Source organism: Bombus affinis, chromosome 1 (genome assembly GCF_024516045.1).
Source record: "Bombus affinis isolate iyBomAffi1 chromosome 1, iyBomAffi1.2, whole genome shotgun sequence".
Lineage (NCBI taxonomy): Eukaryota > Metazoa > Arthropoda > Insecta > Hymenoptera > Apidae > Bombus > Bombus affinis.
Window position 1 is genome coordinate 16,058,215 of NC_066344.1, and position 26,146 is coordinate 16,084,360.

General features: G+C 35.7%; 1 protein-coding gene and 2 long non-coding RNA genes across 13 annotated transcripts in view; 1 reads left to right on the plus strand and 2 right to left on the minus strand.

Annotated features, from left to right (window-relative positions):
* The window catches only part of LOC126919385 (protein Wnt-4-like), a 78,952-nt gene that overhangs the window by 24,186 nt on the left and 28,620 nt on the right, over positions 1 to 26,146 (minus strand). The window contains exon 1 of one of the 3 annotated variants that reach the window (XM_050728573.1): positions 8,515 to 8,709. The exons of the other annotated variants lie outside the window; for them this stretch is intronic. Within the exon in view, the coding sequence (XP_050584530.1) occupies positions 8,515 to 8,549 (35 nt within the window). The 5' untranslated portion in view covers positions 8,550 to 8,709. Of the gene's footprint in view, positions 1 to 8,514; positions 8,710 to 26,146 lie in introns of those variants that run through there. 3 annotated transcript variants of the gene reach the window in all.
* On the plus strand, positions 592 to 6,160 carry LOC126919433 (uncharacterized). Of its 7 annotated transcripts, none has more exons than XR_007711619.1 (5): positions 592 to 1,120; positions 1,691 to 1,838; positions 1,955 to 2,204; positions 2,383 to 2,552; positions 3,084 to 6,160. It is a non-coding gene; the product is annotated as an uncharacterized LOC126919433 (long non-coding RNA). The 7 variants fall into 7 exon arrangements; XR_007711617.1 differs by having other exon boundaries at positions 1,955 to 2,012; positions 2,087 to 2,552; XR_007711618.1 differs by having other exon boundaries at positions 1,955 to 2,012.
* On the minus strand, positions 13,257 to 24,553 carry LOC126919419 (uncharacterized). 3 transcript variants are annotated; one of them, XR_007711601.1, is made up of 5 exons: positions 24,057 to 24,553; positions 23,875 to 23,916; positions 20,838 to 22,723; positions 14,765 to 20,699; positions 13,257 to 14,374 (listed from the first exon to the last, which is right to left on the minus strand). It is a non-coding gene; the product is annotated as an uncharacterized LOC126919419 (long non-coding RNA). The 3 variants fall into 3 exon arrangements; XR_007711602.1 differs by lacking the exon at positions 23,875 to 23,916; XR_007711600.1 differs by having other exon boundaries at positions 20,838 to 23,916.

Genomic DNA, 26,146 nt, shown 5'->3' on the forward strand with positions numbered 1-26,146 from the left:
GGTTCGGGTGGCCGGTTCTTATGGGGAAAAGGTATCGACGGTTCATCGACTAACGCGGTCAAGGTTAGATAGACCAGAGACGGAGGAAGATAAATACATATACATATATACATAAATGGTTGTAGGAATGTAGATAGAGATTTTGCAAGAATCCTCGATCTAAAGAATTCTTAGAATATATTCGTGGGACGAATTTACGATGCAGTGTATACGTTACGATGTAATTTACATAGCTTGATACATAGAATTTAAAATATACTGAAACAAAGATCTAAAATTTAAGGAATATTTTAAAGAAGAAATTCTAGTGCAACTATGATTATAATGTATAAGCCCATGCATGGAATTTATAATATATTAAATAAAAGATTTGAAAAGTTATCAGTTTAGGGTCTAGGGAATTTTTTTCTCGAATTCCCAGATTCAGAAAACGTTGTCGTTACTTTATAAAACATTAAATAATTTTCATTGTATATTATTTAGCATAACAATTTGATACAATTTTATTAAGTATTTTCATTTCTAAATTTCGCAGAAAACTCAATTGTTGTCACAAACAATAATATCAAAAATCAATGACAAAACCGAACACGTATTCCGTTTAATCGAATTCCACAGAAACAAAGCCACAAGTTTAAAAAGGATCCCTTTCCGCACAACCAACCGCAGTTGGCCGCTGAAGACGATCAAAAAACCGCAAAAACTTGATCCCGCGAGAGGACTCCGTTTACCCAGACAAATCGTTCGAAATGGAATCATGGGCAAACGATACCGCGCAGGATGTCACCGTCGCGCTAGATAACCAGCGTCGAGCGGTGGGGAAGGAGGCAAAGTGAACGAATGGAGAAAAGGATGCAACAGTCGAGTGCACACTCTGTTCGGGATAAGGTCTCGCGGTGAGCTACGGATATTCGAGATGGTTGGAGAATAAAGAACCGACCAAAGGAAAAAAGTAATGGAAAAGAATGAAACTATAATTGAAAAATGAACAGGGCAAGGCAAACAGATTAACATGTATGAATAACAGATAGGTTAGATGCAACATGTATGAGCTGCAATCACGGTGCAATCTGATTTTACCATCAACGGAGTGAATCAATTGAACTGAAACCATGTAAGGGTATGTTGGAAAAGATGAAACGAAAATATGAAAAGGAGGTACATGAGACAAAATAAACAAGTTTGCTTATATTGTGTTATAACTTATAATGCAACATATATATGGACTGCAATCTGCACTTGCAATTTGTTTGAATTGGAACTATATACATACATACTGACATTCATTTTTTCATTCTTTATTAGTTTTGTCTATATTGTCTACAGTCTACATTTCAGAAAGAGGATTAACATGGTAATTTTGATGATATATAGATGTGCAGCACACATATTATATACTATATCATAAAATAAATTTGTTGTATGGAGGTTATCTATGAATAAATGATGAACGTTCAGGCAAACTCAAGTTTTTCTGATCTCAATAGCAGAAGTGAACGCTAATTGGAGATCTGTTTCACTCTCTGAATATTACACTAAATACTTTACATTGAATATCTTTTGTACATCTTTGCACATTTAATTTTCCTGTAAATACAATAACATCAATAATATTTTACATCCTAACCTCTTCAAAAAGCCACACAACAAATCTTATAACACAATTAATTACAATACCATTTCCCAATAGGTACATTACAGATAAACTACGGATTTTTAGACTAAATTTAGAGGCACAAAAATCTGCAGACTGTATATGATCTAGAAAAATAATAAAATATCCAATGCTCTGTCCAAAGTATTCTTTACAATTTTTATTGGATGAAACAAATTTCTATGTAAGTTTCATTTCTTTAGTCCTGTTCATAAAAGCATAAAAATTATATAAAAATTGGCAGTCTAATTGTAAATAAAGTAATCAATCTCAACCTAATCTAAATTATCAATTGTTCAGGTGCGCAAGATTAGGTGATTCACCCAGAGTACAAAGAAAGGATGGAGGTGGGGTTAAGGTAAGTACATATAGGAGGAGGGAGAATAATAATTCGACAAAGCGGCGGTCGGAAAGAAAGAAATCCATATTCAGATCCGATGATGTATCCGGGGCGGCGGGAGGGCTGCTCCCCATTCAAAGGGGAGGAGGTAAAGGGAAGCAAGCCTATGGAAGAGGAAAGGAAGGAGGAAGCCGCGTGAACGTGCACTAGGTCCCACCACTACTATACTCACCTCACCCTTTTCACATCTTTCTCTGTTCGTACAGAGAGTATATGCCGCGTTTTGCCTTTATCATCGGCGGCGGCGGCAAACCCTTAGCCGCGCCACGATTATGATTCCGATTATTATGATTATGATTATGATTATGATTATTATGATTATTGTTAGGTGGAGGTATCGCGTTGCCGTCACGGGCACGTCGACCCGTGCTTTGTCCACGTGACAGCGATAGGGCCCATTTATGTCGAGAACACACACTCCACGCCGACGTTATAATGGAGGATAAATCCAGCCGAAAAGACCACAATACATACATCGTTCTGTCGTAGCATTAACCGGTAAGCTACCGGATATTATCGGTTCTATGTGGATGGTTTTATATATTTCTGTACGTACGTTTGGATGTGTATGTATATAACGTAAATTGTATAGTATAGGGAATGTAATATTTTTAGCATGGCGTGATGAAAGAAAAGTTTTAGATCAGCCGTTCTGCTTGGTATTTTAATTTTTATTTCATGCTTTCAATATTTTCATTGACAACTTTTGCTTTGCGTTTACATATCATTTTTACTATATTTTTTTGGACATCTTACAATCAACAGTTGGAAATTCCTTCTTTCAAATTCTTAATGTATTAATCAATTCTTTTTTTATCAAAGAAATATTTAATTCCGTTGAAGATTCTTAAGACATCAGTGCACTTAGCAAGAAATTCAAACTTTCAACAAGCTTTGTTGAAAACTCTTTCTGAAAAATTTCTAAAAAATCCAGATACTACTTAACAAATAATGAAACTAATAACATCTATTCCAAATTCATATCTCATGAGAAATAGAAGCCACAATTATAGTATTCTTATTTTCCAGCAAAATCTACAAAAATCTCAGTTTCGTCCAGAAAGCGAAAGACGCAGCAAACTTCCAAGCGTGAATGTATAGAGGGGTTAAAAATCCTATTCTAAAAATTCCGAGAAAATCAGCCTTCTAGAAACCATTCCTACATGAAGAAACACTCTACACCACTCGAACCAGTTCGATAACCTAACCCGGCTCCTCTCGCCGTACCTATACAACCCTCTCCTTCACTCGTCGCTGACGAACAACCTCGTCTACTTCATCTTCAAAGAGACAACAAGCTCACTCTTCGATAGGCTGTTACTGCTAGACGGAAAAACTGTAATCGGATCCGTTTCAAGCAGAAGGAGCAGGAAACACGAAGAGGAGATTCGAAAAGACGTCGCAAAGAGAACTGGAACCGCTACCGACGATGATCAGACAACATCTATCGTCGACGCGGTCGTAAACCGACGATACCAGACGAAAAGTCGACCGTTCGTCAGGTTGTCTGGCTAAGATTCGCTGCCGTGGTTCCGTTTACGAATCCCCAGAAAGGAACGTAGATAAATACTCATGGGCGGCTCTTACAGTTTTACGACCGTGCCACGGTTCTACGTTTGCTCGCTCTATTTGGCTAACGACAATTCTGATCTGCATTTCCTCAAACCGAAACTATCCTTATCGCCCTCTGAGATTTCTCGTGGCATCTGGTGAATCGCGCGTGGAATGCGCTTGGCAACGCTTCCGCGTGTCTTTTGGCCGTTTTATCGATGGTGTACAACAAGTACTACACAGGATTATGCAATTTTGTATTTATAGAAATTCGGATACAAGTTAGTTTTAGTACGCGATGCAGTGTTTCAAGAATCTGCAAAGAAAATTTTTCGGTGAAATTAGAATACAGAATCCCTTGTTTTTCTAATGTCTTGGAACGTATGTTTTAAGAATATTCAGATAAAATTGTGTTTCAAGAATCTGCAAAGAAAATTTTTGGGTGAAATTAGAATACAGAATCCCTTGTTTTTCAATGTCTTGGAACGTATGTTTTAAGAATATTCAGATAAAATTGTGTTTGAAGAATCTGCAAAGAAAATTTTTGGGTGAAATTAAAATACAGAATCCCTTGTTTTTCAATGTCTTGGAACGTATGTTTTAAGAATATTCAGATAAAATTGTGTTTGAAGAATCTGCAAAGAAAATTTTTGGGTGAAATTAGAATACAGAATCCCTTGTTTTTCTAATGTCTTGGAACGTATGTTTTAAGAATATTCAGATAAAATTGTGTTTCAAGAATCTGCAAAGAAAATTTTTGGGTGAAATTAGAATACAGAATCCCTTGTTTTCTAATGTCTTGGAACGTATGTTTTAAGAATATTCAGATAAAATTGTGTTTGAAGAATCTGCAAAGAAAATTTTTGGCTGAAATTAGAATACAGAATCCCTTGTTTTTCAATGTCTTGGAACGTATGTTTTAAGAATATTCAGATAAAATTGTGTTTCAAGAATCTGCAAAGAAAATTTTTGGGTGAAATTAGAATACAGAATCCCTTGTTTTTCAATGTCTTGGAACGTATGTTTTAAGAATATTCAGATAAAATTGTGTTTGAAGAATCTGCAAAGAAAATTTTTGGCTGAAATTAGAATACAGAATCCCTTGTTTTTCTAATGTCTTGGAACGTATGTTTTAAGAATATAGGAGATTTTTAATTAATGTTTTAAGCTTAAATATTTAAAGAATTTTTAAAAAAGATTCGTGGAAGAATTAGGGGAAATATGGTTCCTCTTTACTTTCTGTTATTTCCTCCTTGTTCATTTCTTAAACTAGGTAAACTAGACAAGTGAAATTTTGTATCGTTAACGATCAGGTGGGCTGTTTAAAACAATCCAGACAATCTTGAGCATTTCTGAGCGTAACAAATGAGACATTTTTATTAAGCGATGCTTCAGAAGCGTTCACAGAAAGCTTTGAATAGAATTAAAATATAGAATCTTTCCTTATCGATATCTTGAGCTGTATTTTCAAGATTGTCAAAGGAAATTTTAAATATAACTTTCGAAGAAGACTTCCGGGGAACTTGAAAGAAATCTGGTACTTTTACTTTAAATGAAACTTTTCCACAGAATCGAAAGCGATATAGAATTTCTTAATCAATGGATATTTTTTAATGAATCTTGCCTCAAGACAAACTGAAAAATTCCTGCACAACTTCTACTTTCATATTTAATTCTTCTATAAAACGTCTAGACGTAATAGAACCAGGAACTTTTGCGACTTTCTGAATGCTTCGTCCCCCGATCATTTCATCCCATCTCCTGCTGTACGTGTCATCGTCGATCAGGATTAATTAGCCGGAAGGAAAGACACGGATTGTGATTCCTCTATGAACATAGAGCACGGTGCTCGTGCGCATTCAACGAGAGGAAACTTCACCTCGATGTTCCCGCCGCGATCTAATGGTCACCCTTCGGCCAGAGTTTTGGCCCGGGGGTCATCCCCTTTTTTCGCCGTGAAAGTCACGAGGGGGCCACTTTGGATAGAATGAGATACGAACGAGGAACGTTGCATAAGTATAATGCTGGCAGAGAAAAGGGGGATGTTCGGTAATCGATACTAATTAGGACGAGCTAAAGTTTCGGTTGTGAGAGGAACAGCGGCTCTCTTATAGTATTTGTATATACGTACATATATGTACGCATAATTATACACAGTGGTTAATTATTATCCACTGAAAAGATTCTTTTGATTTTTTATTAATATGTTATTCATTGGTACGTGAGATAATGGTCCTTAAAGAATATTATTTGAGGAATTGTTATACAATATATGTAATGTAATGAATAATAGTAATTTGCGATAATAATTTTCATCCCTTAAGAGCCCGTCAATACTGTTTTTAGAATTATTGTTTGAATTCTTAAAGATTGAAAGACATGTTCATTGTTAAACCGAGGACTTATATATTTATGTATTAAATAACTCAGGTGTATGTATTTAAATATGCAAATTAAATATGTAAAAATGTACAGGGTATATGCAATATGTAAAAGTACAGAATATATGTAAAATTGAGTATTTATTATAATATATAAAGGGTGAAAGAAATTCTTATTTAAGTTTCACTTCTTTAATCGTATCCAGAGAAGTATAAAATTGTATGAATATTTATAATCTATCTCTAGTATGTATTAATATTTCACTCTACAAAGAGAAGAATGATACCTACAAGAAATTACAAGAAAGATGATACATTCCTGATAGCCGAAATATTAGGTCGTCCGAAAAGTTTCTTTCGTTTTAGAAGGAAATAATGGATGCACATTTTCCGTTTTATATTATTTTATCGAATTACGTATGATCCATTTTGTTCTATCACAATAAAGATCACAACGCTCGACGGATTAGGTTTCATGTTCGTATAAAGATGCGTCGTTGTAACAGACGTACCTAATCTAATAGAAAAGGGAAAAAGAGAAAAAGAATAGAACAAGAATTCTTCTATTCTTTTTAACCATACCTAGAGCTATCGATAGGTTAAGCTTCTAGAGCATGTACTCTAATGGGTTGCACATAAATCATTCGAGACAATAAAAATTATCACCGAATAGGTGTCCCGAGGGTCTGCTTACAATGTTTCGACGGAAAGGGTTCTCGAAATAATGGGGACGTCATAAAACTTATCTCCACCTAACCATGGATATGAGCAGCTTATCGTTTAACTCTTGTTCTCCTTCCCTCGTACCTTTTCTATGAAAATTCCATTTCATCATTTTTCACCTTTCGTCGCGATAATATTTAGTAAAAAAAACTATATTACCTTGAAATTGTAGAATGATTTAGATTATTTCTTCGAAAAGGAAAATTAATTATAATCTTTCTATCGAACAGAGAATGCATTGAATTTTTAATTTTAATTTCTACTTTTCTGTCTTTTATTAAATTAAAAAAATTAAATTAAAAAAACTGCTACAGGAAATTTGCAATTGCAAAATAATTGAACAAATCTATCGAACAGAGAATGTATTAAATTCTTAATTTTAACTTCTACTTTTCTGTCTTTTTAATTTCAATTTTTGTGCTGGAAATTTAAAAAATAAACTGCAGCAGGAAGTTTGCAATTGCAAAATAATTGAACAAATCTATCGAACAGAGAATGTGTTGAATTCTTAATTTTAATTTCTACTTTTCTTTCTTATTAATTTCGGTTTTTGTGCTGGAAATTAAAAAAATAAACTGCTGCAGGAAATTTGCAATTGCAAAATGGTTGAACAAATCTATCGAACAGAGAATGTGTTGAATTTTTAATTTTAATTTCTACTTTTCTTTCTTATTAATTTCGGTTTTTGTGCTGGAAATTAAAAAAATAAACTGCTGCAGGAAATTTGCAATTGCAAAATAATTGAACAAAATCGAACGTACAATATCGGCCCATGAAATTCAAATTTGCAAAGGTAACATTCAAAGATCGTTCTACGTACATGTCTATGTATAAAGCAGAGAAGGCGAGTTACGAGGAATTCAGCGAGTGACTTCAACGTGTTTCAGCGGGTAAAACATTCCGGATATCGCGGGCTCGTCGTTCGATTTCCGGTCAGCTAATTTTCTTTCAAAAGGAAAACAAGTCAGCTTGATAGTTTGAGCACGTAGAATCTAACAAGATATAGGCGGAGGAATTAGCTCTAACAAGATTAAAGCTTTTAAACGGAACGCGCGCAGTAGCTCCGCACAAGATTAACCGCGAAAGAGTAGGCCGAGAGAGTTATAGATATTGCATTCGATACCCTCTCCTATCTTTGCCATGATATTTGTCTTTTTACAACGACTACCTTTTTACGTTAGATAAAATCTTGCATTAAATATGTTGAAATAGCAACGTGAGTTCGTGCTCGCCCTCTACATGCGGATGCGCTAGTTACAAAAGGCAGTAACTAGAAGATTGTTCTAGAACCAATCAATAGATTCGATCGATAGTTCTAGATACTTTTTTGTTTCCCCTTTTTCCCTAGTCTGTAAGCGCGTGCAATAAAGGTTTTTTCGGCTCAGAACGGTGGCGATAGATTTATCCGCGAAACATAGTAATAACTAATGTGATCCTACCTCTGAACATAAAAATAACAACAAAATATAAAGCACGTCTCGCTCAAATCGAATATCTAAATTACCTTTATTGCTGTTGAAGATAAAAAATAGTGACTAGGAGAAGTTTATATAGTTCCAGGACGTGTGCAATACATTTATTGATGATGAAAAAAATGTTTCCTCAGAGTCATGCTAGAAGTCAAGATCATCGACGTTCATTCATCTTGGAACAGACTAATATTGCCTTTATGTAGGTTATGTGAAAATTTTTCCAAGTAAATGTATATATATACAAAATTGCACAATAAATACGTTAATACGTTCATACGTAATCGACACATTATACCGTGTTCTAATTTCTACGAATAACCTTTAATACGTTACCTGCTGTGAAAAGTACAACGTGATGCACGATACATATTTGAGGAATCAACGCGTTGAAAATCCCAAAAAGAAGTCGCAGCGCAAAGAATTCCATTGCTTCAAAAATGAAACACTTGGCCATCCCTCTTTGCTATGCCCCATCAGCTACCAATTTGCTCGCGTTTATTAGATCCACACGGAACGCAACGCATCCCCTCCCACTTCACAAGCACGGTGCGTCTTCGCTAAATCCTCCCCACTCCTTCTCAAGGCAGCACACGCGAGCCTAACGAATCGTAAGTTGCGCTCGATAATCGATAACCTCTCACCAGCGTTACTCGTTACATTCCCTCATTCCACGAACATTTCCCCTGTCTCTCGTCTTTCAACTTCCTACACGTCTTTTCTACGGCATAAACCAGCGGTTCTTAATCCTTTGTGTACCACGGATCATTAAATAATTTTTCGTTGTCGCGGATCCCCATGACTAAAATCAACACGTAGATCCGTAATGCGCCTCAAACGTGTATGTCTAAAACATTCATCAACTGCTCATCAATAAGCTTCAAATTTGGAGAGAAGTGATTTATTATAAATAGACTGCAGATTTTATGCATTTTTATATCTTTATGAGCATAACTAAAGGAATGGAACGTAAATACAAATGTTTCATGTTTAAATATCATAATAAATATTCTACCTTAAATATTTTATATACTTTTGCATATTATATGCGCTGTACCGTCAAGTATCTCATAAACGCATAAAAATCCACAGTCTAATTATAAATAAATAAAAACGTAAATAATTATTCCTTATTCGAAAAATGACTAGTTCCGCGTGTGAGGAATTCGCAGCACACCGGAGATGTTTCGCGGATGACAGGTTAAGAACCACTGCCATAAACCATAACGACACGTGATCCTCCGTCGTTCCCATTGTCGCGGTCGAACGGTTAAAAACGTTTCCCGCGTAACGAGACCAGAGGTCGATAGAGTGAAAAAAGAAAGAGGAGGAAGAAGAAAACTGTGGAGAAAGAGCCAGAATATAAGAGAGACGATGGTGAAGCGGAGAAGGGAATAATCCGGCTTTCAACCGGTGCTTTCAAGAATTTAACGTTCCAGAAAGATTACGCAACAAAACGGATAGGTTAGGGGGAGGGAGTAGGGGTTGATGGTGAAAGAGTGGGGAGAAGTGCAAGAAGAAAAAGAATGGTGGATTACGTCACGAACTCTTCTGTATACTCGTCGATCGTATGTAGTTGGTACGCGAACCGATGTATCGGCTCTTCTCGAGGGGATCGGCGAATCATTTACCGGGCTGCTTAAAACAAGGCCAATCTTAATTAGGGGATGCACCGGCGGATACATTCCCATGGGATCCCCATTGTTCCCTCCCTTTTTGCACCGTTCTGCGGTGCGGTGCACGCCAGAGAGAGAACACCGTCTACGCGGATGTGGTGCGTCTAAAGGTGCACGCCCCCGTGCCCCTGGGATATCAAGTAGAGTACTACCGGTCTCCTCCGGCGTTTACCATGGAACAGAATTCCTTGGATCGACGGTGGATCCCGTATACGCGTAACGCGCATGCGCGTGGGCGAGTGACATTAATATGTTTTCACGTGATAATAAAAGTTATCGTGTTTACTATTATGGTAAAGTTTGACATAATCACATTTAGTTAGCCTTAATTAATTTATATTTTAATTATAATATACTTTAACGTTATATCTTAATTTAATAGAAATACGACAATGTAGTCTGAAGTTTTAAATGAATTTGAACCCCAAAAGCTTTTGAAAGTAATTTATTGATTATGAATCAATCCAGAGGAAATGTCAATGAAAGGATTGATACCTAACTTGTCACCGGCAGTTCTAGTATTAAATTGAGTGTCGCAGTGAAAAGATACTCATTATTCATTGTGTATTGACTTGTAAATAACATAGATTACAACCTAGCTTGATAACTCATACGTTTTTTGATAAACAGAAATAAATGCTACAATTTCCAAGTGATACATACTTATTATTCGTTATATATTGACTAGCTATTAAAATAAATTGCAATCTAGCATGATAAATAACGCCTATAATTTCCAAGTGATATAGTATTAATTTGACGACTACGCGTTTCACGCGTGAGCGCTGCTTAACAGCCCGATAACCTGAACCAACAACTCACTGTGTTTTCATCTGATTGCTATACTCCATCAGTTCTAGCAGCGCTGACCAAACCTTACCGACCAGACAGATTGACTTAACATTGAAAACGAGCTAAGATATCAATACCAATATAGAAGGGACGTATTCTTCATAGGTTATGTAGTATTTTGATGCATCAAGACATGATGTATATAACTAACACGTTATAACAACGGAGATTGAGTGGGGAAAGCCCCAATACGCGCATCAAATGAATGCACAGACCTGTTGTAACATCACTGACGATTCGTTTGTCGTCAACACCGGCGAAATCAGCGCGTGTTTGTTTTCTCAGAAAACAGTGGAAATAAACAACGATGGATAATTTAATTACATGTTCCTAGCGATCATGGAGTGGCTACGCAAACATGAAACCCGGCCAGATTAAATATATCCGCGTGCGTGATTGGCAAACACGTTGTGTAACGTGATATTCAACACGGTGGAACGATGATGACCAGTTGAAACAATGAACTTCGCTCTTTTTCGACATTTATGTGGGGTTGTTTGTGGAACTATATAAATATTGTGAATATTGTTCCATCGAAGTTGAAATAATTCTGATGCCTGTTATTGCAGGAGTTTGTTTTGTGATGGAGAGTATTTAATTGAGTTCGAGGAGATTATTGATAGTAAAAATTAAGTATGGTGCGTTTAATGAAAAGGTATTTTTACTGGAATATTTTTTGACGAAGTTTTAAGTAATTATTATTATAACGCTATAACTACAATAGGGAAATATATATTATAGCGAAAATATTTTTAGTAAATCTCGAGGTAACAAATAAAATCACTAGACTTTCCATTAATTTATTAGGAGATAGCATTCTTTAAAATTCCTTAATAGATTTATTTTTAATATGCAAGAACGTTAGTAGATTATTCAATTTGTTGTACTAAATGTTTTTTTTAAATAACAAAATAAATAGATCTGTGCAAGAAGGCAAGAATATCTAAATGCTCGATGAAACAAAAAGATTCGCAGTCAGCAACATTTTAAATCAGTGATTTCATTTCAAAGGCGGCCAAAGAACAAAAGCATTCACTACACGCTTCATTTTCTTCACCGTACCTTCCTACTACTGTCCCGCCCCTGGCCGGATTTTTCATTTCTTAAAAGCCTGCCTATCTCTATCCCTCATCGTACAATCTAAATTAAAACTATCTGGGACAACAGCACAAAAACCTGCCAATATAACTACATATCAATACCATTTTCTCCACCTTCCACCCCCTCCCCCTCCTCTCAACTCAGTCAAACAATTCCACCAGTTAAATGACACCAATGAATCGTAATAAACAGCAATGGGAAATCATACACTGCTAAATCACAAATTCAGTGATGAAGGGAACAATATGAAGTATTTCATATTTCCTTTTTAAATTTTGTACAATTTTTCCCTTAGCTTATTTAAATTTATATTTTAACCAATTTCTAGTAATCTTCTGTCATGATGAACCAAATAAATAAATTTTATCATTAACAGAAATATAGGTTATGAAAAGTTATTTTATATTTAGTTATTGGGAAATTATTTGCTGTTTAAGACTATAAAAACAATTTTGTTCTCAGTTGCACAAACCTAAAATGATTATTATTTTATATTAGTGACTGGAAATTTTGTAAACATAGATAATATGAAAAATCTACTACTACTACTGCTACTGCTATTAATCTACTACTATTTTGTATTCTAAATACTAAGCTCCCTTTCAAAATCTCTGGTAACTAATATTACTTGAAAAAAATAAAAATAACGATAACAATTCATAAATTCAAGGACTACCATTTTATACGTCAATTTCCCATCAGTAATTATAAATATATATTAAATGTAAATAATATAACTAGCCTTTACTTCTATTTTTTAATCCAATTCAAAAATCTCACTGACATCACTGGTAACCAAAACAGTAATAATAATATTAATAACTCGTATAAATTGGAGATTCCATATTTCCTCATGTACCATCGTGTCCACCCTCTCCCCGCTAGGACCCACTCATCGGTATAGACAGCACGGTGGTGCGCGAAAACAGTCAGTGTTGGTTCAGGCGTTGGTTTTGCGGCGGGTTAAGGCTCGTTCACGCGTGAAACAAGGAGTCCTGGCCTGGGATCTTAACGCTCGGTTTGACAAACGTTCTCGTTGCTTGCATTAGCATATTGCGATTTACATTTCCCTGTATTATCGACCCCTAACCATTCACGTTGTTTTGTTCAGCCTCTGTATCTATCCGTTTCACTCTGCCCCCTCCCTTTCTCTCCTGCTTTGAATTTCGTGTATTTCGCCTAAAGCAAATAAGAATAGACGAATTGCGTGAAATAAAGGACGTTATGATTTTGGTATAACACCGAGTTGATGGAAGAAGAGGCATGCGACGCAAACGATACCGAACGTCTATCACCGTCTAACCATAAGTTGATTCAATTTAGCTGAATCGGTTTATGGTTAATTCATGGCCGGGGGAAAGGCTAAATATTATGGGGAGAACCATTTGAAGAGTTATTGATGGAGAAATCAGGAGAAGTCAGTGTTTGGGAAATTGAAGAAAATTGAGATTATCGATATGGTGTTTTTATTTCCTTTCCTTTTTATTCGTTTTAGCTGAACTGAGCCATCTTGCAGAACTGAGATAATATTATTAATGAAACTTTACAAGGTAAGAGTACTAATAAGGTACTAACAATGCATAATAATAGCAAGTTTGGTAATAAAACAAGTGAAATAATATATGCAAATTTTACAAATTAGAGGTTATATTCCACAAAATTGACAGTAAATAAGATAGGAGTCTGTACCAATGAGTTTGATAAATGATTTAATTGAATTGATGAAATTGGAAATAACACTCATCATTGATTTCTTATTAGACTTTGAAATTCTACTTCGTTTATTCTTTCGTCACATTAGACCCTAGACATATTTACTAATCGACTTCTAATCTCTTAATGAATAGTTTACAATGAAATTGAAAATTTACTATCAATGTTTGATTAAACCTGAAAATTCTATGAATTTCACTTTCTACACTCTCACTTCACTTCTGACACAATTCAATAATCAAATCGTAATTTATTAATTATTAGTCTATATCAGCAAGTAAGCAAATTTTGTCAATAAAAACGAACAGTAAAACTGTCGCGCCCTCAATCGTGAAAGAATAGAACTCATAAAGGGAGGACCCGGAAACTATCGCAATACAAACACCCGTTGGCTGATCATCATACAATGTTGCAGCTGATTACGGGCAACCACGCGTGTCTGTACAGCAAATCACGCTTCTACACTCTCTATACACTCTGTCAATGGCATCCTTTTCCGTGAGTAGGTGGTTACAGAGGAGACCATAAGGATTACCGTGAATCCCGAACCAACGAAACAAGTATGTATTCGAGATAGCAGAAAATGCTACTCCCGTGTAACAAGGAATTCGAGATAAGTGGCAATATTAAAATCGTGCTGCGAATCCATCTTGCGCCTGTGTACCTTCCGTTCGATTCGCTTTAGGGATCGCGATTCCGTTAGACTTCCTGCCGGCTAAAGGCCACTCGAGTGTTTCGGGGTCAATAGTCGAATTTCCTCGAGGGGAATTACTTTCTACGATGGTTTCTTTCTCTTTGTATGGCACTTAGAACCTTCGTGTGAAGTGGCATGCTTGTCTTATATCTACTGCTATCTGAAATATATGTAGTTTTGTCTCTTTCAATTTTGAGGTTATAATGTTTAAGTCCGATTATATTTTACATCTTGGAATTATTAGATAGCAGAAATTCTTGCTTGCAAGCAATATTAAGTAATAATAATGAAGTTTACGTTATATTGATTTATTGCTACAGTCCTGATATAATAATAGATTCTAGATCTGATCCTAATCTTACCTTCTACGAATCACATTATTAATTTAGAATATTGGTACTAATAAAAAAGAATATCTAATTTCCAAATTATACGATACGTAATTAATAATATTTGGATTTATCTTAAAACAAGTGCTTATAATACATATTCAACAATTTACAAGACTATATCGAGCAATCGAAACCAGTCGTTCCCAAGTTCTACTCACCAAACACATCCTTCACTTCTAATCTACCTATACACCTCCAAAAAGAGCCAAATACGTATTACTTTCTGAGAAGACATAATTCATAAGTGGTTGAAGCGGAAACGAGCACTGGATTATCCCGTATAAATTCATCCGGCAATGGCCTGATAAAGAATGCGCCCGCCTATATATAACCTGTGCGAAACGATCACCGAAAGCCAAAGGCGGATCGTTGGGTCCGTTGGCAAAATGGATGAGAAAACAGTGGGCAGAGGGCGCCGCGTGCTCGTGGACAAACCACGACGGGAGGGGCCACGCGTGTGGGCGGCATGGCGGGTGTCGACGAAGGCATCGGAAGCGCGATTTATCGCGCGCGCACTCCGTGAAGAAAGAGTCGTTCTGCTGGTGGTCGTTAATTCTTGTCGCACGTGTCCCACTGCTTTGATCACGCGAGTATGCTAATTGCCGTCCGACGCCCACTCGCCGCCAAGGCATGGGACATTGCAGAGAACCAACAGGAAGAAGAGGAAGAAGAAGAGGATGAAGGGCGGAAAAGAAGATCGAGGTACTGCAAAGAGGAAAAGGAAGAAGAAAAATTAGAGGAAGAGAAGAGACTTTGACTTGGTCGAGTGGATGGGTTTGTCGCTCTCCACCGGCATGTACACTCTGTTGGCACATGCGCGAGCACCGGCCCCGAGACACCGAGACTACACGCCGAGAAGCGTGCATGGGATAATCGGGTTGTCTTGACTTCTTGTCGCAGATCCTCTTCGACACGTAGATTCGTTTCAGGGAGGGGGCACCGAATGAATACGCTGAATCGCTTTGATGGCTGGTTCCAGTATAAAGATAGATTTTTATAGAGGTGATTAGAATGAAGGCTTGAATAAAGAGCAGGGTTTGGCATGATAAATGGGAGGAATATTACATTTTACGTTGCTGCAGGAAGTTCGATATAGTTTCAGATTAGAAAAAGAGTTATAGTAAATAAATCCTGATTCGTCATGCTGCTCTAAGTGTAGAGTATGTATAGAAAAATGAATTTATTTTAAAGCAATTCGAGGTCGATGTAGTTGTTGATGTGATTAGTTGGTATATTAAGATTGTTTTTATAAAGAAATTTAAGATAAAGGAAGAATTGAATTTTAAATATATATGTTTGGGAATTAAATGCTGGAAGGGATAACAGATTCCATTATCGAAAACGCTGTTTAAATTTGAAGAGTAAATTACAGTAGATAAGACAGATTACAAACATCGTGTTAGAGTCACACCTGCAGTGACTTTATTCGAAAGCAAATTGTAAACTTTCGATAGAAACGTTCCAGAGAAACGAGATTCGATTACCTAAACCCGAACTTGATCAAATATCATACACGTTATCAAAATTTACAGAAAATAATCCAATTCCCAAAACCGTATTTTATCTCAGAAACTCACAAATTCCGACATATCTAATTTCATAGAAACACGACTTGTAGAAAAGTACACAAAATTCAATAGTATATGTAATAGTTACAGAATCTACACTTTCGAATTCAATTCTTTCCCACAAAAACCTTCCATTTTATATTACAGCTTCTATGAAAACACGTAACACACCAAAGCGATTCTCAACAAGGAAACAAAGTATACCAGTGGTTTTCCAAGCGGGCGGTGAGAGCGGCGGTGCACGCGCCGCTTGCAGAAACGTTTCGTAAATTCGAGGAACGGCTGGAAAGAAGTGGCCGCGGCACAAAGCGTGCCGACACGACCGGGCCCGTTTGCCCCGCGGAGGTAATTGTCTTCTTGGCCGCACGAGAGCGCACGTATTCCGCGAGTAAATACACACCGAGAGGCTGGCTTACGTATAGCGTTCTCACGGGACGGAGAATAAATACCATGGCCCGGTCTGTTACCGACTTTTCGTTTCCTGGATACGGTCTGCTGGAACATTTCTCTCGATCGCGATCATCGATCCTCGATATAGGAATTATAGGTTATAGTGGACGGAAAGAATGTTTGTAGCTCCTCTCTATGGATAAAATTACTACTAATAATAAAGAGAAACTTTTGAGTCATTATAAGTAAAACATATTATTTTAAGTACTTAAAAATGACATGAAATATCATAGAGATTTAGAGAAAATTACATAACCTATCATACGGATATAAAAAAATTGCAATGTAAGTAATAAACAGAACATTATATAAAGATGATTGTTGAGGTTGGAAAGTTTGTTCGAAACGGTACGTGTCTATTTTTCTCTTCGATCCCCAGCACAGACCGTAGAACCCGTCGAAAATTTATCGAGCGCGGCTGTAGAACTTCTTTTCATGATTATTCTCAGCATAACGTGCCACATCTCTCTTTGATCCTTAGTGACATATAAATCGGAAAGAACACACACCGCCGAATATTTATGACATTCGAACGAGCAATTCTTTTTTAACTTAAAGAAGACTTACCCTAATAAAACCTGAGTTTTAAAAAGCAGATCGTCTGTACGTATTGATTTTTTTTTTTTTTTTTTTTTTTTTTTTTCAGTAGATCGGAAAGATGAAATATAATTTTTTCCATGAAAGCTAGCTTTAACGGACTTTTTGGAATTTATTTATTTTATTTCTTCTTCTATACGTAAATTCTTTCTGTACGTTTTTTAATTAATTATCATTAATTACAATAAATTCTTATTCTAAAACACTTTACACTACCACTATCTTCTTTTAATTCGAGATCGACGATCATATAATCTTGATTAAATAGTTGAGTATAAAATTTTTAAAAAGCCGATTAACGAACTGGGGTACAAAAACTAGGAAGAAGAATGTTATCTGTCCCTAATTTATCAGACGGACTTGTTATCCTTGAGATTCAAGTCTGACAGGCTTGTGATTTTTGTGTGGTGCGAACGAAAATTGAAAGTACGGTTTTCTGGTTGTGTACATGCGCCTATACTCACATTAACCTCACTATTTCCGTACGAGTTCGCAAAACGTTCTGTTATGTGTGTTTTTAAATAACGGCAGTTTCTAAAACAAGACGATGTGTGCTAGAATTACATATCTAATTCTTCAACACATTTCAGAATCCGAATCTTGTCCTAATTACTAAATTGCCCTATTTAACCTAATCGAGTACTCATATTCTTTTAACTAATTAGGTATACAAGAATCATAGACTGTAAATATGTATCAATACTGTACCAATACTCCAAACTACTTAGATTGAAGCACTCAACATGTTTAAGTGCTCAAAGTACTAAGTGGTCGAGTGTACAACGTCCAGGTACACAACTTTCCTCTTCCTAAAGAGAATTTTCTATCAATTTTAAATCAACAATATTAAAAAGATGTAACGTAAATATTCACCCAAATATACAATGGAGATGACTGTACAAACAGACAACCATTTATACGAATTTATATAAATTTAGCTAATTATATTGTGAAATATTTTAGTTTCATTTTTTTTCATAATAATATAGAACATAGAAAAATGTGTATTTTCCTTTTTCCTTCCTTTTTTATATTTTGACTATAAAACTATATTACGCTGCCTAAAATATTATTATGAGTATTAGATACAAATGAAATTAATTTAAATTTAGTATGAAGATTTTCCCTATTTGAACGTTCGCCACTGTAAAACATATCCTCATACCAATTCTAACAAAAGTATTAAGTTCCGCTAGAACGAAACAAAAACGGGTCTGCGAAATAATTGTAAATAATTGCGAATCGAATAACATTTTTCAATATTGAATAGCTGATTGGATATCTATCGTGGAGCGATACGAGATGGGGTTGCTATCGCGAAGCCTCACCAATCGCGTGGAGTTAATTCGTGTTTGTGTGCGTGGCACACGATGGTGCATAATAGCGCTCTGCATCAACAACGATGTTTACCTCGGCGTAATATACAAACAGATGTATCTCGACGCGGAGAGCTTTACTTGCCACGGATCATTTTACACGGACGATATTTCCGCAAATTATCCTCACAGTATGCTGTTTCCCTCCCTCCGCTACCCCCTTTGGCAGAAACCATTCGATTTGGACTGCACGAGAGAGTAATAATTCTGTCCATTAAGCAGCGACCACGTCAGTGATCTGATAGAAAATGTTTTATGGCTCGCATGACGTACTTTTCACTAATGGCGTGACTAGTGACTCTTTTGTTTTCTTAATGATTTTTTTTTTTATAGATGAAATGAAAACTGAGACGACGAATTTTAATGTCACGATCAAATGATACTGTATATAGTTGTTTTGTTACGGTGATACGGGTATCGTTTTTCGTTTATACATCGAGATATTTCTTTCTATGCCTTCTTATCGTATTACCAATGCTCTTTGACAGCAGCGTATCGTGATGTTACGTATGTTTGTTATTGACATTTAATTCCTTTACAACATAATAAAATGAGGAATTCAGGATGGACAAAATAATCGTTATTATTTTGCATTCCTATTATCGAATGTAGAAATTTAAAATATTAGGTCGTCTGAGAAGTTTCTTTCATTTTATAGGGAAATAATGGATGCACAATATTTTCCGTTTTATATTATTTTGTCGAATTACGTATGATCCATTTTGTTCTATCAAAATAAAGATCACAACGTTCGACAAATTAGGTTTCATGTTTGTATAAAGATGCATCGTTGTAAAAGACGTGTCTGTAAAAGAAAGACACTACCTAATACCATACTTGATGGACTACAGTGTCAAAGAATTAAATATAGCATACTTTTTGTTTAACTTAAATTAACCTTAGCAAATGCTTTTGAAGTTAATTTTCTGAAGTTCACAGAATTCCGAACTGCAAAATCTCTACATTTTCTTAGAGATTTAACTTCCTGTATTTTATATCTATAAACTACTTTAATCTAATATTCACAACAGATATATAAACGAAATTTTTACAATGAAATTTAAGTCAGTCGAAACTTTGCCCAATTTACCACAACAAACAAGCCTCGACTCTCCGCCTTCGACTAGGAAGAAACTTAAAATCTCTAGGCGACACGGTTCTATAGTCGTTTCTTCTTCTTTACGCAGGCCCTTTTCTCCCCGAACAAAGTCGAATATACAGAAAACTGGCAAGATCAGACCGTTCTCGACATGCTTGCCGACTTTTTGGAAAAAGAAGGCGGAGGAAAGGTAACCGACACAGAGAAGCGGCCGAGCAGAGAGGCGTAGATACGTTGGTTCACGGACCATTGAGTCCTTGGAAACTCTGATTAGCTCTTTCGTTTCTTATTGGAAAACTTTCATTGCGCCACAACAAGAAGGGAGAAAATTCCATCTCGTTCCGTGGCCGGCTCAATTTACCAGAAAATTCCTTATACTTCCTACCAATTACCCTCGTTGTTTACCCGCTAAACTCGCCCTCCGTCTGTCTGGTACTTTTTGGTTATCTCTCTCCGTGTTGGGGTTTTTCTGGTGATTCGGTATCTGTTGATTTAGGCCTCTTAAGGTGATTTATCTGAGTAAATTGTCATCGGAGAAAGTATAAGGATTTTAGGCTGAAGGTTAAGAGGGATATTTTTCAATTAGTTAAAAATATCCCTTGGCTAATCGACTTTTTAGAAAAGTTTCAATTTAATGTAGTTGATGAGCCTTAAAATATATACAATAAGAAATCTCATACTATTTCTGCAATTGAAAAATTATAACTTATTCCATATTAATCGTACTGTATTATGATATACAGTAAAAACGTTATAGTAAAAAATAAGTACTAAAATATATTATAGAATGCATGATACTATGCTACACAAAATGTAATTTATAATGAATTTTATGCATTTTAAGTTTTGACTAAATCTTAACATAACCTTAAAAATGTAAGGTAATTATGTATAGTACAATGTTGACACATCCACCACATAACGGTCATTGGTGACTGACGAGGTGTAAATGTCAAGTTCTGCGCCAGCTATCGGTGATTGTCGTGACAGTAAATGTGTTAACCTGTTAACCAGTAGAATCCGTCATCACTTGTATGTAGTAGACATTAGTCAAAATGAAAGAGATGATGTAAGAACAAGATAATTTACGCAGGTAAGTTGCTTTAATACAAATTAAATTAAAGTATTAGTATTTTCTTACTTCACATACGAATGCTTCTCTATAGTAACATGATCAGTGTAGAAGATTCCATAAAGATAGAATCAGGATAACAGAAGCTCCTTGATACACATAACCAATTTTGGATACTCATGTTTTAATGTTTCAACGGAACTATCCATTGACAGATTTCCATTCATCAAACCAAAAATCATGTTATCAATCAAAATAACCAAAACGCACTTTAAATGTTCTTAAAAAAAGAACTAAGACTTAAGAAAGGTAGCACTTGACAAGACTACTTAATTGCACTGAAAACAAATCGCGAAGCCTCTAACACGCATGTCCAAACAAATAGGAAACAGAGGACGCATGCGTCGATCACCACTAATCTACAATTTCAAACAATATCCACTAATCTAGTCTATCTCATACTACCTTAAAACACTTTAAACGTATGTTTTAATTTAAGTTTGATCGACTAATAGGATTAAAAATAATAATTGAAATATTGATTAATAAATAATAATTGAATTATCTACAAATTTCTTTATCTGCCAAAAAGTTGTTTTCTTTCCTCTCAGGAATCTTACTTTTACCATTAACTAAGTATTTATTAGATCCGTACTCTTACTCAGCAAATCTGTATTAACGATAAATATGATTTAGATTTTTTTTCTGAATATTTCCAACTACAGTCTAATTTTCTTATACGATTAGTATGAATTAGATTAGAATCGCAAAAAACGTACGACATTAAAGAGTATCCCGTTCGTGGAATAATTAAAGGTTCCCGTGAAAAATCTGCGGGTTGGGGAAAACGGGCGCAACCGGATGTGCAATGGGCTAGGTAGGTTGCGTGAGCATTGACGAGAGCATGGTCGAGGCCGTGGCGAGGCTAGAGAGACTCGGCATTTTATGGTGAACGCATTTTATTGCCCGTGGCTGCCGCATAGGCGGTGAGGTTCAAAGGACCGACCGGAACAGTAAAAGCTAGTTTAACGGTGCTAACAGCGGCCGCAACACGCCGAATGTATTACTAATATTACTATACCTCTTGAGCCCACTACTTTTCTTCAGTCCATTCGTTTCACGCGCACACCCATACGCATCCATATTCGACATAATACGTATAAAATACGTACGAAAATATAGACAAATATTCAACACATCCAACTATATACCGATATAATATGTACGTAAGAACAAATCTAAACTAAACTAGTATGTACAAATATAAGAGAAAAATATGTGAGACAAATATAAACATACAAATATGAAACATATGAACATGTGTACGTAAACATCGATAACAAAATACAAATATTTGTGACGTATAGAAATATGCACAAACGCATGATATCATGGATAAGTTTTTATGTTACAAAGAAGAATATACAAATACATGTAACACAAGCATTACAAGCATACACAATAAGGATAGTACCATGTATGTTGTATGGTTACTATATACACGCATCTATGTGACATCTGCACATATATAGGACAAATACACATATACAGGAAGCCACACACAGCATACACAAATATGCACAAGCATTTATAACATATGCATGTATATGCAACCACACAATGACACGACAGGCACAATGTGCCCATACACGAACACAGACAAACGTATAGGCACATTTCGTTTGTTTCTTTTCCACACTTATTCTTCGTTCTTTTCTTTTTCTTGTTGTGGGAGTTACAGCCGCCACCACGATCCGGTATCCCTGTCGATAGCAGGATAATTTACGGCCACGTGCGGCTTTAATTAAATTTTCTAGCTACACCGAACTCGGCAGGTGAGTGACAGTGGCACTGGTCTTCGACGAATGCGGCGACGGAAGTACCGGAACGAAGACGTATGCGAGAGCCATTCAGTGGATTGGTAGAAATAAATTGTTGGGCGAAATTGAGGTGTTCTATCGTCGTTCGGAACGCGATAGCGAATTTTCGAAAAAGATTTATATTTATTAGTCAAATAAATTCTTTTTTTTATATTGACAATTTTGTATACAAATTTTATAAATTTCTCGTAACTATTTTTCCAATTTTTTATTTTTAAGATATCCATGATTTGTAAACATTTTTTGTATATATTGAGAAACGTTTGAATGTATATATAAAAAATAACTATGCATTTTTGCAGTGAAAAGATTGACGATGGATTAGTGAGATTAAAGTGAACGTAAGGGAGCAATAAAGTCATGCACTTCAGAAAGGTGTATTACACGTTTTATGAACACAGAATTAACGTTAATAATATAGAGAGAAACACTAGCATTAAACCTAATTTCGAAGTCATTTTTGCTTCTCATAAAGATTGATACCTTGGTGAACTTAATTTTTCTAATCAAAATCACACCTTTTATCTGCCATCTGCTTTTACCCGCCAGCAAGTTCAAGTTCAACGATCTTACAACATCCACTGATCGCTTTGTATTCATTTACCACTTTAATGTTTATGCAAAACTAGTTTTTAAACACATCATTTTTTATTATTAGCTAATAGAAGTTTCAGATTTATTAAAGAAAATATGGAAATATCAATAGAAAGAATAAAAGATTCGTTATTCAGTATGCTCACGCACATCTGTAGGAAGGTAACCCGATTCTTCAGGAATTTAATAATTCTAACTTTTCAATGCTCAATAATTACAATATTAGGTTCCACTACCCAATACTTATTCGCCAATTCCTCTTTAATTATCATACATAACCTATAAGATTACACCTCCCTCTATGTAACATAAGCTATATTAAAAAACAAGAAAACACTAACGACAAAAGTATCAAAAAAGAAAAACAAAGAATGCCATGATTCAAATATGAAAGCTAAGAAGCTTTTTAATACTAATAGTACCAAAAATTGTCTTTCTCAAATCTTGTATTTTACACTTTTAACGATTAAGACAAAAAACGGATTTACTGCTACAATTTCTTACTAATAACTTACTTATTTTTTAAAGTTATTTGAAAAATTTCTTTTATTCCTGTCAAAAATAAATTATACAATACTGACATTTTCAAGAATTATATTTAACCTATTTGAAATTGCTGTATCTATACTAACCTCCAATTTCATGATTATAGAATTTTCTGGTTAATGGATGACCTGGTTAAAAGGTTAAAAATACTTATATTTATAATATTTACGTTGGCATTTCACTATATAATAATTATAAACCAGAGATAATATAAGAATTATCCAACCTGAACATCATAACCTATAAAGATTTATCCTCACCAACTGACCTTGAATTGCACTCTAGTATCGTCACAAAGTTTGCCATTTCCCGTGATAATCTCGCAATGAATGTACAGAAAGACAAATATACAACACACAGTCTATTAACGTGCGATGTTCCCCGGTTACAAAGCGATCACAAGGATGCGAGATTCGCGGCATGATCCCGTGCAGGAAGTGGCCCGGTTGTGCTTATAAATAAGCACCGTTCAGACCAGGCGAGGAGGACAGCCTCACTCGGCGAGGATTAAAATTGATTTCGTGTTTATGAAATGTCGCGGATACCTTGGCACGATCCGCCGCCTCCGTTTCGTCGCCCGTGGCGGACTTCCACCTTCCGAGAATAGACGCGATTTAACCGCGACTCTCGATGCATTCAGGAACGCGAGAAATAGCCTCGAGGATTTGCAGAGTGGTCTCGACGTGATGCAAACATAATTGAGAAAAAATGAGGAATTTTTTATCAAGAATCCTCTTTAGATAAACTTAATGACGTGACAAGATATGAAAGTCTAGGCATAAATAAATTTCTAAGTTTTAATAAATAGATCGTGGATGTTCATGTACAGCTATGTACATATATGGAAAATGTTAAGGTGCAAGAATTTGCAAAAAGGACATAATATAAAAAGACGTGTTAAAATATTCAAAATAAAATACATGTTGTAGATATAAGCGTAAATCAAACTATTTATTCATATTTTGGACTTAGAAATTTATTTATGCATCATTTTTGGGTTATGTTATATCATTAAATTTATGCTAATAAAATAATTAAAAATATACATGGTGTTTCCTGCCAATATATATGTGTATATAGTTAACGCAAAACAGTGCCGCCAATTACACCAAAGAATATACCGACAGGGTGTTATCGCTGGCGGCATTGCCTTTGAGTTAACTAAACAGCGATAGTATCAGTATCACCTTTTATAATATACATATATGTACCTATATTATATTGTGAGTATATACGCCTAACCTTTAATCCCATGCATCAAAACAGTTTATGGTTCAGAGATGACCCAGTTGTCAGGTCAAAGAAACCTTTAAAGTTGATTAAATTGAAATATGGCTGCAACATCTTTTCTAAAAATATCTATATAAGGACATCTAAGCAAAAAATCTATTAAAAAGACCATAAATATAAAACCACACTTTTTAAATCCTCAAGATAAAAAGCCAAGAAAAAAACGAAAGAAGCATTGAAATCATAAATTCATGAAAAATATCTTCCAAAACATTATCCACGGATTGGACAGAGAAAGAGAGCTTAAAAACCACCAACACAAATCCACAATTTTAAACCATCAAATAAAGAACAGAACGAGCGCCATATATTAAAGATATATTAAAACCATAAATCCCTACGTAAAGAGAGATCTTTACTGAAGAAAAGGCTTTCAAGAATATTATCCATAGGTTAAAGAGAAAGAGAGACAGAGGGATCATGGAAGCGGCTTTCTGCTTCAGGAGCATTCCCGCGGTACTTATTAACGAGTACGATCCGACCGCACGTCACTCAAGTGCGTCGTTTTGCCGGGTGAACTTTATAAACCGGCCCTGTCCGATATCGGAAATAGGCTCAGAGAACCGGCCGGCAGGCATTAGCGTTGTGAATTTGGCGACTGCTTGATCCCCACCCTAACCTAACTCCATCCGCCATTAACGATTCTCGATCGAGCTACGTTCGTTAGGTTGTCCAGCAGGCCGTCGGATCACGAGAATTATCGAGATGCTGGACAGCTCGGAAGAAGGATATTTAAATCCACTTCTCTACTGGCCCGGTATCCCGACGACCATTCGCCAGTATATCGCAAACATCGACCTCCGTGCAACCGATACACACGCCAATGAGGATTTTATCGACTTCTAATTTCGACTCGCGAGAGCGGCCCTTAAGTGTTTTACAGGGAGGTGTTGCTTGGCCAGGTAGAAGCTTCGTCGATGGCGATTTGATGTTCGTTGAATAGGTAGTAGTAGTTTCGGCTTGACAAATTTACGGGAAATTATGGAACTAACCACAAATAGGGATTAGTATGGTTTTATGGAGATAATATGTTGATGAGGTTTTTTGGCTTGGTAAAAATATGGTTTC